The sequence below is a fragment of the Bubalus kerabau genome, chromosome 12, assembly GCF_029407905.1.
Source record: "Bubalus kerabau isolate K-KA32 ecotype Philippines breed swamp buffalo chromosome 12, PCC_UOA_SB_1v2, whole genome shotgun sequence".
NCBI lineage: Eukaryota > Metazoa > Chordata > Mammalia > Artiodactyla > Bovidae > Bubalus > Bubalus kerabau.
In genome coordinates, this window is record NC_073635.1 from 81,185,204 (window position 1) to 81,200,891 (window position 15,688).

General features: G+C 50.2%; 1 protein-coding gene across 11 annotated transcripts in view; it reads right to left on the reverse strand.

Annotated features, from left to right (window-relative positions):
• Window positions 1-765: 765 nt before the first annotated feature.
• GGACT (gamma-glutamylamine cyclotransferase) overlaps window positions 766-15,688 on the reverse strand; it is a 47,198-nt gene continuing 32,275 nt past the window's right edge. For 6 of the 11 annotated variants that reach the window (XM_055542956.1, XM_055542953.1, XM_055542955.1 and 3 more), the window contains 4 exons: window positions 11,844-11,898; window positions 6,212-6,379; window positions 2,071-2,224; window positions 766-1,715 (listed from right to left, as the gene is read on the reverse strand). In XM_055542956.1, the coding sequence (XP_055398931.1) occupies window positions 1,274-1,715; window positions 2,071-2,224; window positions 6,212-6,353 (738 nt within the window). In that variant the 5' untranslated portion in view covers window positions 6,354-6,379; window positions 11,844-11,898 and the 3' untranslated portion in view covers window positions 766-1,273. Of the gene's footprint in view, window positions 1,716-2,070; window positions 2,225-3,718; window positions 4,725-6,211; window positions 6,380-11,843; window positions 11,899-15,688 lie in introns of those variants that run through there. The other 5 variants (XM_055542960.1, XM_055542959.1, XM_055542958.1 and 2 more) reach the window with 2 other exon arrangements.

Below are 15,688 nucleotides of genomic sequence, written 5' to 3' on the forward strand. Positions count from 1 at the left end.
CCAGTCAGGGTTCCCAGGCCCCGGTGGTGGTGGTGGGGCTGCAGAACCCAGCAACAGATTCCCATCCTCACCTTTTTGTGTTTTTGTGAAGCGAGTTTCCAATTACAAAAGAAGGGCTAAAAATAACAGTCATACTTCTGAACCAGATGCAGTTAGCCATCTCAGTCTACTATTAAGTCGACGCGTGAGCGAGCTCTCCCGACGGAGAACGAGGCTACCCAGACCAGCAGCTGCACCTTCATCCGGGTCTGGAATTCTCAGGATGCACTTCCTACTTGCTGGTGAGTGAGCAGAGGCAGAGTCGTGCACAGCCTTGAGGCCACCCTGACAGAGTATCAGATGGAGGTGGGTAGTAATTGGTACTTCGTGCTGTGCTAAAATTATTTTAAGTGCTGATTGTATTTGGAAGCCAAGCTTTTTTTCAGGCCTAAAGAACAAATTACTAATGCGTTGCTTCTTCTCTGAAAAGCTCGTCCCCCTCTCCCTTCTGGGGCAGGTCTCCAATGAGCCTCTCTGAAATCGGGGTATTCAGCTGCCTTGCCAGCAAGTGCGTGCTTGTTATTTTGCTGGACTAGGAGGTAGTCTGCTAGACTACCAGACAGACTCAGAAAGAGGGCCAGCAGTAACACCAATACTTTTATATTCAATTTCTCACTTGATATGATCTTTAATCATCTCTGTATAAGCTTGATCTAAAAAATTATAAAGAATGGTGTCATATATATTGAAAAGAACTCTAAAATACAGCATGTGTTTCTTGAGGTTCTTTTATTACATTAAGATGTCTTAAATCAGCTTAAAATTTTTTCTTTTCTCAGTGCTACAGGTCAGGATGAATACGGCAGGGCTGTTAAAATCTAGCTGTCACACAGACTTGATACTCATTTTAAATGTTATCTTCAGATCAGAGCAAAGCAAGGAAAAAGAAAAACCCAGCATAATCAGAAAAGCATGATAACATGAGTTTTCAAATGTCATTTAGGGGAATTAAAGTCCTGAGTTTTTCTCATCCAGTACATTCAAACCCAAGATGCTCTTTAAGCAGCAAGCAAGAAAGCAGCATAGTGAGACAGATTTCAGGAACAGTCTTGTTATCAGTACCTCCAAATTATTTGGGAAATTGGCTGCCACTGAAAAAGAGGTGTTCTCCCCCGCCCACCCCCGACAGATCGAGTGTTTGTTTCAAGTACAGGTTTCCAGGGGCGTTATCGTGCCCTCGTTCAGCGAGCGCGGCCCCTCGGGGCTGGTCCCCAGCCTCCCTCGCCTGCTGGGCTCATCTGTTTTCCCGCGGGTTGTAGCGGAGCCCGTGCTTCCCCTGCGAGTCGTAATCGTCGAGGTACGGCAGGTGGACCCACTCTGGCGGGTAGGTGGCCGTGGTGTAGACGAAGCACTCCAGGGGCGCGCGTGCGCCCTCCAGGGCCACGTGCAGGCGGGTGCGCTGGTACATGTCGGGGCAGCTCTCGAACTCGTCCAGGAAGCGCAGCATCCGTAAGTCCACCTCATAGACCTCGCCGAACACGCGGTGTCCGCGGCCCGGCAGGTTCAGCAGCCGTGGGATGTTGTGCTCACCCGCGATCACCAGCGGGTAGGGCTCCAGCGTGCGGGCCCGGCCCCGGAAGGCCGCGCACCCGTGGGCACCGTCCAGCAGGACCCGGTGGTTGGGCTGGCCCGTCTTCAGCGTCCCGTACACGAACACGGGGGCCAGGCGGCCGGAGCTGCGGGCAGAGAGGACGGCGGACAGGTCACGGGTGGGCGCAGCCGGCCCCGCTCCCCAGCGGCCGCCCTTCACAGACAGGGTCCCGGAGGCGGGGCCAGCTTTGAGACCAGACTTTGGGAGGAGACAGGACGTTTGGGGCTCAGGCCGCGTAGGGCTGCAGTTTCCTGAAGTTAGTTTTCAATAAAAGGACTTGAAACAAATATTACAGAAAAACAAATAATGGTAAGCAGACATATACACACACACATATAGACGGAGATATGTATGTGCTGTGCTTATTAGCACATACATCTACAGAGGTATATACATGGCACATGCATGTATGTGTATGTACACCTGTATATAATAATCACCTGTCTTCGGTACCACAGGGAGCTCCGGTTTCAGTAGTGCTCCGTTTACATTCTGGCCCGGGCATGACGTTAACCGCACCTCTCAGTGTTCCTTCCTTCTTCAGGGCCCCCGAGGTTAAGGATGCCGGCCTGGGACTCAGCACAGTGGCCTCGGCTGCAATGAGAAGGTACGTATTTACCCGCTCCTGGATCTGGGCTAACTCCATTACATAATAGACCAAAAGTGATCGGGCATAAGGGACTCACGCAGGAACAGGGAAGTTCAGTGACTGGGCCCCTCCTCTGAGGCTGGCACCTCACCGACCCACTTGCCCCCAACCCGCCAAATACTGCGGGACTCGGTCCCGGTGTGCCAGGCGGGCCCTGCCACCAGCCATGTGGCTGGGAGGCCCTTGGGGAAGTCACACTGAACAAGCAGGACGGGGCTTTCTTCCCAGCAAACAAGAGCCGGTCTGGGGGTCCGGGCCTCGCCCCATCTCTTCAGGGTGTCTGCGGCGGATGGGCAGAGCCCGTGGGCAAACACGGCTGCCCACTCGTCCTCCCTGCGGCCTCAGCTGCCCGCCTTGCGCAGGGCAGAGACCTGACGGAGCTCAGCTCTAGATGGTGCAGGGAGGCCAGGCTGGCGTCGGGGGCGGCTGCACGGGTTTGAAAGTTGGGGTGTGAATGAGAACCTGGACTCGGGGTACAGGGGAGAGGGGACACAGGCACCCTACTGCTGAGGGGATGGGGAGGGGGTGGCGTGCTTGGGGAGGACCAAGATGGTGGGGGCGGGGGGCGGGGAGTTGGGGGCGGTGGGAAGGGGCGGCAGGAGGACCAGCCAGCCCCGCCTTCCAGCACAATCTGCAGTAGCTGCTCCAGGTCGAACCCAGATGAACGCTCCCACCCTTGCCAGACCATCCCCCAGAACCCTGGCAGCCGGTGGCCCGGCCCCCACCAGCCTGTCCCCGGGGCCCCACCAGGCCCTCACCCCCCCCTTTCCAGGTGACCCTGCTCCTCCGGCCCCCCTTGGCCCAGCTTGCTCTCTCCTGGCTCCTCCTGGTGACCACAGAATGAGAAGAGCCACAAGGGCACCGGAAACTACCCAGTCCTTCGGGGCGGAGTCCCAGGTCGGTGAGGACTGGGGCCACACAGCTGGGCCTGGCTGGCAGGGGTCTGCTCCCCTTAGCCCTTGGGCTCTAGGGTCCCTTCCCTTTGATTAAAGTCGTTCAGTCGTGTCCGACTCTTTGTGACCCCAGGTACTATACAGTCTATGGAATTCTCCAGGCCAGAATACTGGAGTGGGTAGCCTTTCCCTTCTCCAGGGGCTCTTCCATCCCAGGGATCGAACCCAGGTCTCCCACATTGCAGGTGGGTTCTTTACCAGCTGAGCCACAAGGGAAGCCCAATGTGTCCATAAAGTGAAGTCAAATAAGTTTACAAGAAAAATAAAATCTCTACCCATTCCCACTCCCTTGCAGAGACCCGGTTAAGCTTCCCAACTGTTGCATTTGCTGTTTATTAATATCTCCATGTTGTTGGTTGTACTGTGGCTTCCTGACATTTTAAACCGTCTGCCTTCCTACCCCAAAGCAGGTGAGCACAGTGTTAGTTTAAAGGACAGACTTTGGAACCAGGCTGCCGGAGTTGAAATCCTGGCTCTGCCACTTACCAGCTGTGTGACCTTAAGCAAACCACATCACCTCTCTGGGCCTCGGTTTCCTGGACTGTCAGGAAGTCGTGTCAGCCACCCGCCTCGGGGGACCGCAGTGAAGGCGCAGCAGTTGACATCGCATGCTCGGTAAGTCTGCATTAAATGCGCCTGTCACTCAGCCCCACTCCTCTAGCAGGGCTCACATCACAGACTTTGGTCAAGTCCATATTCAGTTCAGCATCACAACTATGTAAACACTGCTCTCAGATAAAGCACAGAGTGTACTATGATTAATTTCCTTTCTTGGACAACTATTTGTTTTTCTTGGAATTAAAAATTGTTTCAGCTATTTTTTTCTTTTTCTTTTTTTGTGCTTTGCTCAAGTTTCTCTGACAGTCAGTCCTTCGGCCTCATGATTTCTGGAAACACCATAAGAATCCTTTCCACCCTGACCACCCGTCGCCTCTGTTCTTCCCTGGGGCTGTGGCTCTGTGTCTCTCCTGCCCCAGCCTGGGTCTGTGGTGCCCCGGGCTCCCCAGGCTTCTCTCAGAGCCCCATCCCTAGGTCCCACGGCCCCCTCTTGGTTAACTCCCTCATTTGATTGAAGCTTCTTCTTTACCAGCCTCAATTAATAGTGTACGTAGGGTGAGAACAGAGGATGAGACGGTTGGATGGCATTACCGACTCAATGGACATGAGTTTGAATAAACTCTGGGAATTGGTGATGGACAGGGAGGCCTGGCGTGCTGCAGTCCTTGGGGTTGCAAAGAGTCGGACATGACTGAGTGAACTGAGGATGAGAATTCTAGAAATAATTTCTTTCAGAACTCTAAAGGCATCTCTTCTTTGTCTTCTGATGTCCCAAACTCATGCTGAGCCATCCAGGGCAGTTGGGACCCACAGTCCTTTGTACAGAATCAGGCTCTTCTCTCGGGAGGCTTCTAGGGTGGTCTTCTCTCCCGTGGACTGTGAGGTCCCATAGTGAGGACCCTCTGTGCGGGTTTTTTCCATTCATTGTGCCACAGATCTCCGTCTGAAGACTCATCATGGATGCCAGGACCCTTCATCCCTCCCCTTCCTTCCTGCATCTCCAGAGCTCAGATGGTGCATAACCTGGGTAAATCTCCCAATTGTCTCTTTGTAGTCTACTTTACCTTCCAGTACTTCTATTATTTTTAAAACTATTTTATCATCATATTTATCTCCAGGATCTTTTTCTTGTTCCCTCATGTCATTCTCATACTGTTTCTTTCTCAGCATAATACCATCTCTCCTCCTTGGGAAGATAGTAATTACTGTGAATTTTTTTAAGTTTTTATCTTTCCCTGTATTGCTGCTCCTCCTCCAAAATTCCTCTTTTGTTTCTTTGAGAGGGTTCCTTCAAATGTCTCAATACTCCTTGGCTGGCCTTTCAGGTTGAAAAGTGAGACACCCTATAGAAAGCTGTTGGGGGTGGTGGCTGGCGGGGGGCCTGGCTAACCACTGAATCCCCGAGTTGGTGGCCTTTCCCACCCTCCTGGTCTTCAGGGCACCCCCTCAACCGCACCCTCAGCTGGGCCTGGTCCCCCCACTACCAAGCTTCTCTAGACTGTAACGTACCCTTCCCCCTGCTGGGGAGAGGGGTGATGAGGGTCTCTGCTCCCTGCGTGGACTGCCCCCACCCCCACCCCCGGCCTTGTCCTCCCCGTCTCGTGTCTAAGGCCCTGGTTGGCTGGCTCCCTGCAGGGACTTAGGTTTCTGGGCCCCAGGTGCCGTCAGCCACCACTTGTCTCTGAGCTGTCTTCCAGAATTGCGTCCCCTCTCCCATCATTTGTCTTTAGGGGTCACGGCAGTGGCATCTGGGGACAAAGCAGGGGTAAAGGAACCTGTTCGCGCTGCTGCACCAGCCGGCCCTCCATCACAGGCCCTGGGGGTGGACAGGAAGGAAGCAGTGGCTACTTGCAAGGAGGGCTGGCGAGAAGAGTTTATCAGGGTACAGGGTATGTCACCAAGGTCGCCAGGAGAAAGCCAGTGATGCAGCAACAGTGGGCACCAGAGAGGCTGGTGGTGGGCACCTCGCTTCCGCCAGGCCCGAGCAGGGGACCAGAGGCAGCGGCTGCGGGAGAGGGCACTGCTGCGCAGCACTCGGTGGGCAGCAGGCTGCGCGCCCCGAGGCCCCGGGCTGAGCCCAGGGACACACGAGACACAGCCTGCCCGGTGAGAAGGCCAAGGGGAGACAGACATGTTAACAGGCAGCTTCAAACAGAGGAGCCAGAGGGAGCAGAGAGCGCCCCCGGAGTAGGGGCGGGGCGGCAGGGGTGGCCCGCAGGGTCGTCTGGCTGCTGTGCGTGGGGCGGGGGCGCCAGGGGGGCTAGGATGGAGCGGGCGCGGTCTGGAACCATCGTGCTGGAAGCGGCCTGGGCTGCGGAGGGACAGTGGGGAGGCGCCAGGACAGAGCAGGTTCTCAGCACAGGCTGCTCCTGGTTTTCGTGACTCAGATTCAACCACAAAGTGAGAAAAGGAATATTTCACCCAGGAGGAGGGAGAGCAAGAAGGTCTGGTCAGAGAGACGGCAGAGGACAGTGTGCTGAGGAGGGCTGGCCACGTTCGCGGCGGTGCTGGGGCTCTGCGGGCCCTGTGTGAAGAGCCTGGATGTCTGCGTGCTCAGCTGCATCGATCCCGCAAGAGGAGGTGTCCTCCCTGTTGAACACGCGAGGGAACACAGTCAGGCGGCTCAGGTGGGGGCTCCGGGTCAGCACCAGGAACTGGGCTCAGGTGTGCTGGACGCCTGGGTGACCCGTCAGGTCCAGCCTCCGAAGGACTCAGGCTCTGCAGTGGCAGCAGGCGTTCATAAGGGACCCTACCTCTCTAGACTCTTCTCCCCCCGCCCCCTACTCCCCAACATAGAGGAAACATAGAGAAGGAACTGATTGCTAGATTTAAAAAGACTGCACAACACACAAAATGTGAAATCTACCATCTTAACCATTTCTGGTGCGCCGTTCAGTAGCACTACGTACAGGCACACTGCTGTACCACCTCCCCTGGCACGCGTCTCCAGAACCTCCCCTCTTGTAAAAGTAAGTCCCGTTCTCCTTCCTGGCAACTCCACGCTACTTTTGGTTTCCATGAATCTTGACTGCAGGAGGTACCGCATTTAAGAGAAACACCTTTTTGTGGCTGGCTTCTTTCACTTGGCACAGCGTCCAGGGCTCATCCATGCTGGAGTGTGTGTCAGAACTTCCTTCCTAAATTAAGGCTGAATGATACTCATGCATCTGCCACATTTTGTTCGTCCACCTGTCAATGGATGTTTGGGTTCCTTCTACCTCGTCGCGATTGCAAATGATACTGCCATAAACATGGGTATGCAGATCTCTACAAAATCCTGTTTTCAATGTTTGGATATATACCTGGAAACATGCTGCTAGATCATATGGTAATTCTATGTTTAATTTTTTGGAGGGACCTCTGTATTGTGTTGCATAGCAGTTGTGCCATTTTATGCTCCCACCTACGCGCACAAGGGTGCCGGGGTCTCCGCAGGCTCACCACTGCTTGTTATTTCCTTCCTCCTCCCTCCCTTTCTCTTTCTCTTTTAAATAGTGGTCTTCCTAAAGGGTGTGAGGTGGTATCTCATTAAGGATTTTTAAAATTTTTATTGGACTGTAATTGATTTACAGTGTTTCAGGTGTACAGCAAAGTGATTCTGTTATTCATCTATTCATCCTTTTTCAGATTCTTTACTCATACAGATGAGTACAGAATGTTGAGTAGAGTTCCCTGTACTATACAGTAGATCCTTGTTGGTTATCTATTTTCTATATAGTAGTATGTGTTAATCCTGTGTTTATAATTTATCACCCTCCCCAAGTTTCCCCTTGGGTAAACACAGGTTTATTTTCAAACCTTGAGAGTCTGTTTCTGTTTTGTAAATAAGTTCATTTGTATAATATTTTAGAGTCCAATATTTTAGTGACATCCTATATTTGCCTGTCTTAGTATGATAATTTCTAGGTCCATTCATATTGCTTACAATGGTATTATTTCGTTCTTTACAATTAATATTCCATGTATTTATACACACACACACACATCTTCATCCGTTCCCGTCAAGGGGACATTTGGGTTGCTTATGTGTCCTGGCTACTGTAAGCGCTGCTGCAGTGAACACCGGGGCGTGAGGATCTTTTTGAATTAGTTTTCTCCAGATATACGCCCAGGAGTGGGATTGTTGATTATATGGTAGTTCTGTGTTTCGTTTTTTAAGGAACCTCCCTACTGTTCTCCATGGTTGCGGCACCAGTGTACATTCCACCAGCAGCAGAGGAGGCGTCCCTTTTCTCCACGCCCTCTAGCATTTACTGTTTGTATACTTTTTGATGATGGCCATACTGACTGGTGTGAGCTGATAACCTCATTATAGTTTTAACTCACATTTCTCTAATAAATAGTGATGTTGATCATCTTTTCATGTGCTTTTCAGTCACCTGTATGTCATCTTTGGAGAAGTGTATGTCTTCTGCCTATTTTTGTTTTTTGATATTGGTGTATTTCGGAGACTAATCCCTTGTTGATTTCTTCATTTGCAAATGTTTTCTCCCATGCTGTGGGTTGTCTTTTCACTTTGCTTCATTGTGGGTTTTAATTTGCATTTCTGTAATGATTAGTGATTTTAAACATCTTTTCATGTTGGCCATATATCTTCTTTGGAGAAATGTTTATTCAAGTCCTTTGCCTGGTTTTTCATCAGATTGTTTTTCATTGTTGAGACACAGGAGTCGTCTGGAGCTTCTGAATATTAGCCTTTTATTAGACATATGATATGCAAACATCTCCCGTTCCACAGGCGGCCTTTCTACTCTGTCCATTGTGGATTTTGCTGCACGTAGTTTACATTTTGATGTCACCCAACTTCTGCTTTTATTGCCTGTAGTTCTGGTGTCATAGCCAAGAAACCCCTGCCAAGCCCAGTGTCATAAAGCTCCTGTTCTGTATCTTCTCCTGAGTTTTATAGTTTTAGTTGTTACGTTGAAGACTGAGCTATTTTGAGTTAATCTTTGTGTATCATGTAGATAAAGTAGGGGTTCAGCTTCATTCTTTTGCATATAGATACCCAGTTTTCCAACAGTTGTAAAAAACTGTCTTTCTTCCCATTGGTCTTTCCACCTTTGTCAAAAAATCATTTGACCATACATCTAAGGATTTATTTTTAGGTTCTCTATTGTGTTCAGTAGGGCTTCCCTGATAGCTCAGTTGGTAAAGAATCCACCTGTAATGCAGGAGACCCCTGTTCGATAACTGGGTTGGGAAGATCCATCCAAGAAGGGATAGGCTACCCACTGCAGTATTCTGGCCTGGAGAATTCCATGGACTGTACAGTTCATGGGGTCACAAAGAGTTGGACACGACTGAGCGACTTTCACTTTCACTTTTCACTGTGTTCAACTGAATTTGTCTTAATGTCAGTATTATGCTATTTTGATCACTGTAGCTTTGAAGTATGTTTTGGAATCAGGACATATGAGACCTCCAACTTTGTTTTTTCTTCTAGATTGCTTTGCTCTTTTGCAGTTCCTTGAAATTCCGTATGAATTTCAGGATGGATTTTTCTATTTCTGAAAGAAAAATACTATTTGGAAATTTTGACAAGAACATTAAATCTGTTTAGGTAGTACTGACATCTTAATAATTTAAGTCATAATCCATGAAAATGAGATGTCTTTCCAATTATTTGATTTCCTTTAATAATGTTTTGTAGTTTTCAGTGTACAAGTTTTTCACCTCCTTGGTTACGTTTATTTCTAAGTATTTTATTCTTTTTATGTAATCGTAAGTGTAAAATTTGGGGGGGAGAGTGTTCATTGTTAATATATACAAATACAACTGATTTTTGTGTACTGGTTTTATCCTGCAACTTAATTTCCTTGTGGAAATGTTAGGATTTTCTATATAAGATCATGTGAACAGAGAGAAGTCCACTTCTTCCTTTCTAATTTGGATGTCTATAATTATTTTTTCTTTTATCACTATACTAAAAGTAAGTGGTAAAAGCAAACATCCCTGTCTTGTTCCTGATCTTAGAGGAAATGCTTTTTCACCATTAAGTTCGATGTTAGCTGTGGGCTTATCATATACGGCCTTTATTAGGATGGTGTAATTAATTTCTTTCTATTCCTAATTAAATGCTTTTGCCATGAGGTAGTGTTGAATCTTGCCACATGGTTTTCTGTATCAGTTGAGATAGTGTTTTTTCCCCTTCATTCCATTAATGTAGTATACATTGGACTACAGTGTATACTGACTGATTTTCATATGTTGGACCATCATTGCGTTCCACAAGTAAATCCCACTTGGTCATGGTATATAATCCTTTTAATGTGTCACTGAATTCTCTGTTAGTATTTTGTTTCAAATTTTTGCATCAATTTTCATCAGAGATATTGGTTTGTGTTTTTCATATAGTGTCTTTTTCTGGCGTTGGTTATCAGGGTAGTGCTAACCTCACTAAATGAGTTTGGAAGTGTTCCCTCCTCTTAAATTTTTGGGAAGAGTTTGAGGAGAACTGGTGCTGATTCTCTTTGCATGTTTGGCAGAATTCAACAGTGAAGCCTCTGGTTCGTATTTTCATTGTGGAGGGATTCTTGATTACGAAGTTGATCTCCTTGCTAGTAATAGGTCGATTCAGATTTTCTGTTTCATTACGATTCCAGTCTTAGGTGCATGTTTCTAGGAATTTATCCATTTAGGTTACCAGTTTGTTGCCATACAATTGTTCATAAGTATTCTCTCACAATCCTTTTCATTTCTGTAAAATGGGTTGTAATGTTCTCGCTTTCATTCTGATTTATATCGTCTCTTTTTTTCTTAATCTAGCTAAACGATTGTCAGTTTTTTGCTCTTTTAAGAAAACCAGCTCTTGGTTTCATTGATTTTTCTCTATTCATGTCTGTTCTAACCTTTACTATTTCCTTTCTCTGCTAGCTTTGGGTTTAGTTTTTCTCTTTCGAGTTCCTTGTTGCCCTGTGCTCTGGTCTTTGTCCATCATGTTCAGCTGATTGCCAAGGGCTGCTGTGAGGGTCACGGCCAGCAGAACACGTCAGAGACTATTACCTGGGCAGGTCCTCCCAGCTGCTGCAGGGCTACCTCAGAACACGCCTGCGATCCACCGGTCAGGAGCACACTGGGCCCCTCCTGAGCACCACCCCCTGGGCCAGCGTCGGAGGGGTGGCAGTGCCGCTGCAGAAGGGGACGCTGCCTTCTGTCGGAGGCACGTCCCTGTGTCTCCCACCCCGTTCTCCTCCTGCCACGTAGCTCCTTCCACGGCCCTGGGTTAGGGTCGGAGTCTTGGATAAAGTGTAAGGACTTGGTTCAGTAAATAATACAGGCGGTGAGCCGTTTGGGCTTTTCCAGAGCAGCTGAAGACTGTTCATCTCTAACGTGAAAGAGGCGCTCCCAGGTCGGCCCACTGAGGGGCGCTGTGGCACAGGGGCGGGCCTGAATCAAACTCCCCCTCCGCCACCTAGCACATGCGGGCCTCTGGGCACGCTAAACTTTCTGAGCATCTGTGCCTATTGTTGAAAACTGCATTCATTCCTCTGTCTCCCTAAGAGCCAATCTCTCCTGACTGTGCCAGGCCTTGGGACTCAGCGAAGGTTAATCCCCTCTTCCCTGTGACTGTATTCCCACTTAAGTTCTCCACCCCAACTGCTTCCTATAGCAAGATCTTACACATCTGCTAGCTTATATTCTTATCAAGGAAGCCCCTTACAAATGAAACAGAAAAGAATATTCTACATAATAAATGGGAGAGGGGAATCAAGCATTAGTCATGACCTTAATTTTGCAGAGCCAAGGCAAATACCCAGGAAGGTGACATTACACAGAAATGATCATGGGTAGGCCAGTGTGTTGATTCCAACTCTGTAGAAAATCAGTTCAGTAACTTTCTTCTGCAGAAGAGGCTGGCTTATTTCCATAAAAGAAAACCTGGCAATAAAAAGTTAACCTTCTTTTCTAGGAAATACTGTAGCCTGATAGAATGAACGGATTATAATTCTCTACATTTTATCTACTGAATCACATCCTATATTAAGACTACCACTTATGTAATAAAAAAAATATTGTGCATTTCTGGCTCCCTTCACAAGAAAAACATCATTACCTTTCTGATTGTGTTTTGAACAACACACACAGATCCTTCAGGAAGAGCCTTGTCCCTGTGGGGATTGAGAAAGGATCAGAGTTAAGCACTGAAACAAGCAATTAATTCCCATTAGAGGATTAAGGCACTCATGTTCACTTTGAATCAGAAAAATGAATTGCGAATAAAATCCTGTACAACCAAGAGGTTACTTGTCAAAGTTAATAAATTAGAGCACCGAAGGGCAAAGCAGAGGCACGGAAGTTGAGCGGCCACAGGAGGACTGGTGAGCAACTGGTGGGGTTGTGTTTTCACGGGCCGAGGCCTCGGCCGGGACGCTGCGGCAGTGTGGGGTGGGGGTGGCGCTGTCTTTAATGGATGTTTTCCTGGAGAGAAGCCTGAAGGGGTTGCTACCCTTTTGTGTCACCACCCCCCACGCATAGATTTCCCTCTAGTGTTTTACTGTTAATATAAAGAATCAATGAAAAGGGACACAAAGGAGTTAACATTCAACTTGGTGCATCTTACTTTCGGGTTTTAGAGCGGATTCTAAATGAACTCAAGCAGTGTTTCTGTAGACAACGTTACTGATGTTTAAAGCCTGGGCCGGGAGGCCCTGCTGTGATCAGGACTTAGTCACCCTCCCCTCGGGAATCCTGAAGCCCAAAAGCCAAACCCTTGTCTCAAGTCCAACAGGTCAGGAATAATGTGGACGTCCAGGGGTCAGCCCAGAGGTGGAACAGGCTCAGAGAGAGTCTCAAAAAGTTTCACTTCAGCAAAATTTGGTGAGTTTAACATTGTCAATCTTTAAGAAAACAAAAACACTCATGGAAATGTCCATCTGGTCTGGCACTACTTGAAATGCCTGTCACTTATTCAGCAGTTTTCTTACTGAAACACAGTCCATCTAGAGTTTCCTGTTTCATTGCTGAAGCAGAAATTGAAAGTAATTATGAGTCCTTCGCATAATCGTTGGTTTTTTCCCTGCTTAATATTTTTTCTTAGCCACCTGGTGGCAAGAGTGTAAAAAGGCAGGATTTCATTTAAGGGTTTAATCTGGTTTACGAATTAGAACTGTTGTACACACTGGGACCACATTTAGAAACACACACACACACGCCAGGTGAACCAAATAGAAAAGGGCTAATATTTAACTCTCCTTAAACTCTGCAAAAGGATGTAAATGGGCACCAGCGCCTAACATGAAAACAACCTCTACAAAAGAGGCGTCTCTACAAAATATTCATGCAGGATTAATATTTTATGACACAGGGCAATGCTAAAGAGTTAGAAACGAGGACACGATCTTACTGTTTTCTCTAAGTGATAAATCCTTAAGCCATGAACAGCACCAACTGCCTGCCGTCAGGGTTAGATTATACCGAGCTAGAAAAGGCAGGAGCAAGGACCGGCTTGGGTCGCACAGTTATGGCGGAGAAGCAGCTCTGCCACGGCCGGCTGGGCGCAGGACCAGCCTGGGGACGGCCACTCGCTGCGGCCTCCCCGGCGGCCGTGTCATCAGCTCTCCTCGGTCGACCTCGTGTGTTACACGCGGCTCCCACCAGGCCCGTGACCCAGGACCTGCTTCAGCCACGCGACGCGACGCCTGGGCCCCGCGCGGCCGCGGGCCTGTCACACGCGTGTGTGACATGTGCTCTCTGGAGGGCTCGTCTCCTCGTACGGGCACCGCCAACCCCCTCTAACATTCCTCGCCCCTGAGAGACGCCCGAGTGTCTGCTCGTTACACGGAAATCCCTCAGAAGTCCCTCGGGCTGTAGGAAACAGGTGGGAAAACAAGCCGCTCGACCTCTGCCCCGGCTCGGGCCACCCCTCCTGGGCCCTGCGGCCGCTTTGATGCCCCTCCTCGCCCGCTTCCCTCAGGTCGGCCCAGGGCTTCCTGCTGCTGTCACCGGAGACCCCGGACACGTGACAGCAAAGCGGCTTCCTGACGGCGCCCGCAACTGCGGGCACGGCAGCAGGCTGGTCCCCACTCGCGGTCGCCCCGCAGGTTCTGAGCCTTCCCGGGTCCCCTCGCCCCTCGGGGCCTCCCAGTGCGGCCTGGCCGCCGTCCTGCTCTGCCCACGCCAGATGTTCCTGAGGAAACTTAATGCCACGCCACTGTAACGGCCACTGTTGCCATCTCTGAAACACGGACCACCGGGGAGACGAGGTGGCCCCTCACCCGGGGAGCGCCCCAGGCCGGAGGAGCTGCCGGGCCAGCCGAGTCCTCGGGGAGGGCAGGGGCTGAGAACCTGCGCCAGGAGGGCTCCCAAGCCTGTCTCGCCTGCAGCCGGACTCCCAGGAAGCCCCTCCTGCCTGCCCTGCGGAGGCTGTGCCAGGTGCCGTCTCGGGGCCTCCCACCCAGACTCGGAACAAGCCCAGCGCCCAGCCCCGGGGGCGCCGGCCAGGCTCCACTTCCGCCCTCAGCCCTCCCGCACACGCCGGCGTTTCCCAGGCACGGGGCACCCACCAGGCAGCCTGCCGGGGACCAGCACGTGCAGTGGCCCCTGTCCTGGAATAGTTAACGATCTGCTCTGAACCTGTGCCGCGTAAGAGAAGCCCGGGGCGGCACTTTGCCGCCTTCTGGCCCGCAGAGCAGCTCCGCGCAGCCCCGGCGGCTCAGGGTGTCCTCGACGCCCCAGGAGCAGAGTCCTGGTGGACCCGCGAGGAGGCTGAGCGAGGCCGAGGCGGGGTCTCACATCCACGCCAGGTCAGCCAGGAGAGGACGCCTGTCCCTTCCGGGCAGAAGCCGCGCTGAACGCAGGAAGGAGGCATAGTGTTCAGGCCAACACCAGCAGGCAAACCCTACCTCCCCCCCACCGCCCCTTCCTTCCACGGGCCCTCCGGAACAGGCCGACCACACACACGAACGCACAGGGAGGGCAGGGCGACCCGCAGAGACCCTGGTCCCCGTCCTCGGTCTCTGCTCCAGCACCGGGGGCTGAAGGCGGACTGTCTGCAGAGCGTGCACGTGTTGAAAAGGGAAATCAATGCAGGTGAGAGAGTTCAGAGCAGAGTTTCTAGTTCTGACAAGAATAAAATATGTATGTATGCACGAATTACAAAATATTGTCATTTCTGTGATTCCACATATGAATTAAATGTTCCTATATTTGCATTTAAACTTAAAACTGAAGTTGTCCAATATAAAGGCAAAGGATAAATTGAAGGCTGAGAATTTAACATAATAGTAAAATAATATACAATAAAATGTAAAATAGCAACTGAAAAAACACGGTCAGTCAAGAGAGACTGAAGAAAGGAAAAGGCTTCCTATTGAAGACCTTTAACAGCACTTTCCTGCCTTCTGAACAGGGGACCCCATGTTTTCATTCTGCACTTTGTTCTGCCTGGAACCATTCTCTCTGAACTGTTTCTCGAAACCACAACACTCCTCAAGGGTAGGGGTCTAGCATTCTCTTCATCTCATGTTTCCCACATCACCTAGCTCGGTTCAGGGTGTGCAGCAGGCACTTAATAAATACTTGCTTCAGTAAAGCAAGAGGTTTCCCTTTCGGTCCAGACTCCCAAAGAGACCCTGCAGCTTTCAGCGTGTTGGGAATCTCTCACGTTCTCTGTCACAAAAACCACAGGCTCAGATGCCGCTCAGGGTGCAGACTTGTGGAAGCCACATCTAGACTGGTGGCTCTGTTACCGCCTCCTTCAGAAGCCAGACACGGAGGCACGGATCAGGGAGATCAAGCGCTCTGGACCCCTGCCCCAGCCTCCCCCGCGGTGAGCGTCCATGCACGACGAAAGGCCACCATCCAGAACCTGAGAAACCAACCTCCAGGGGCAAAACTCAGACCAGTGTGTGTGTCTGGGGGTGTTCTTATCTCTACCAGGGCAGTAGCTCCATGGGTATA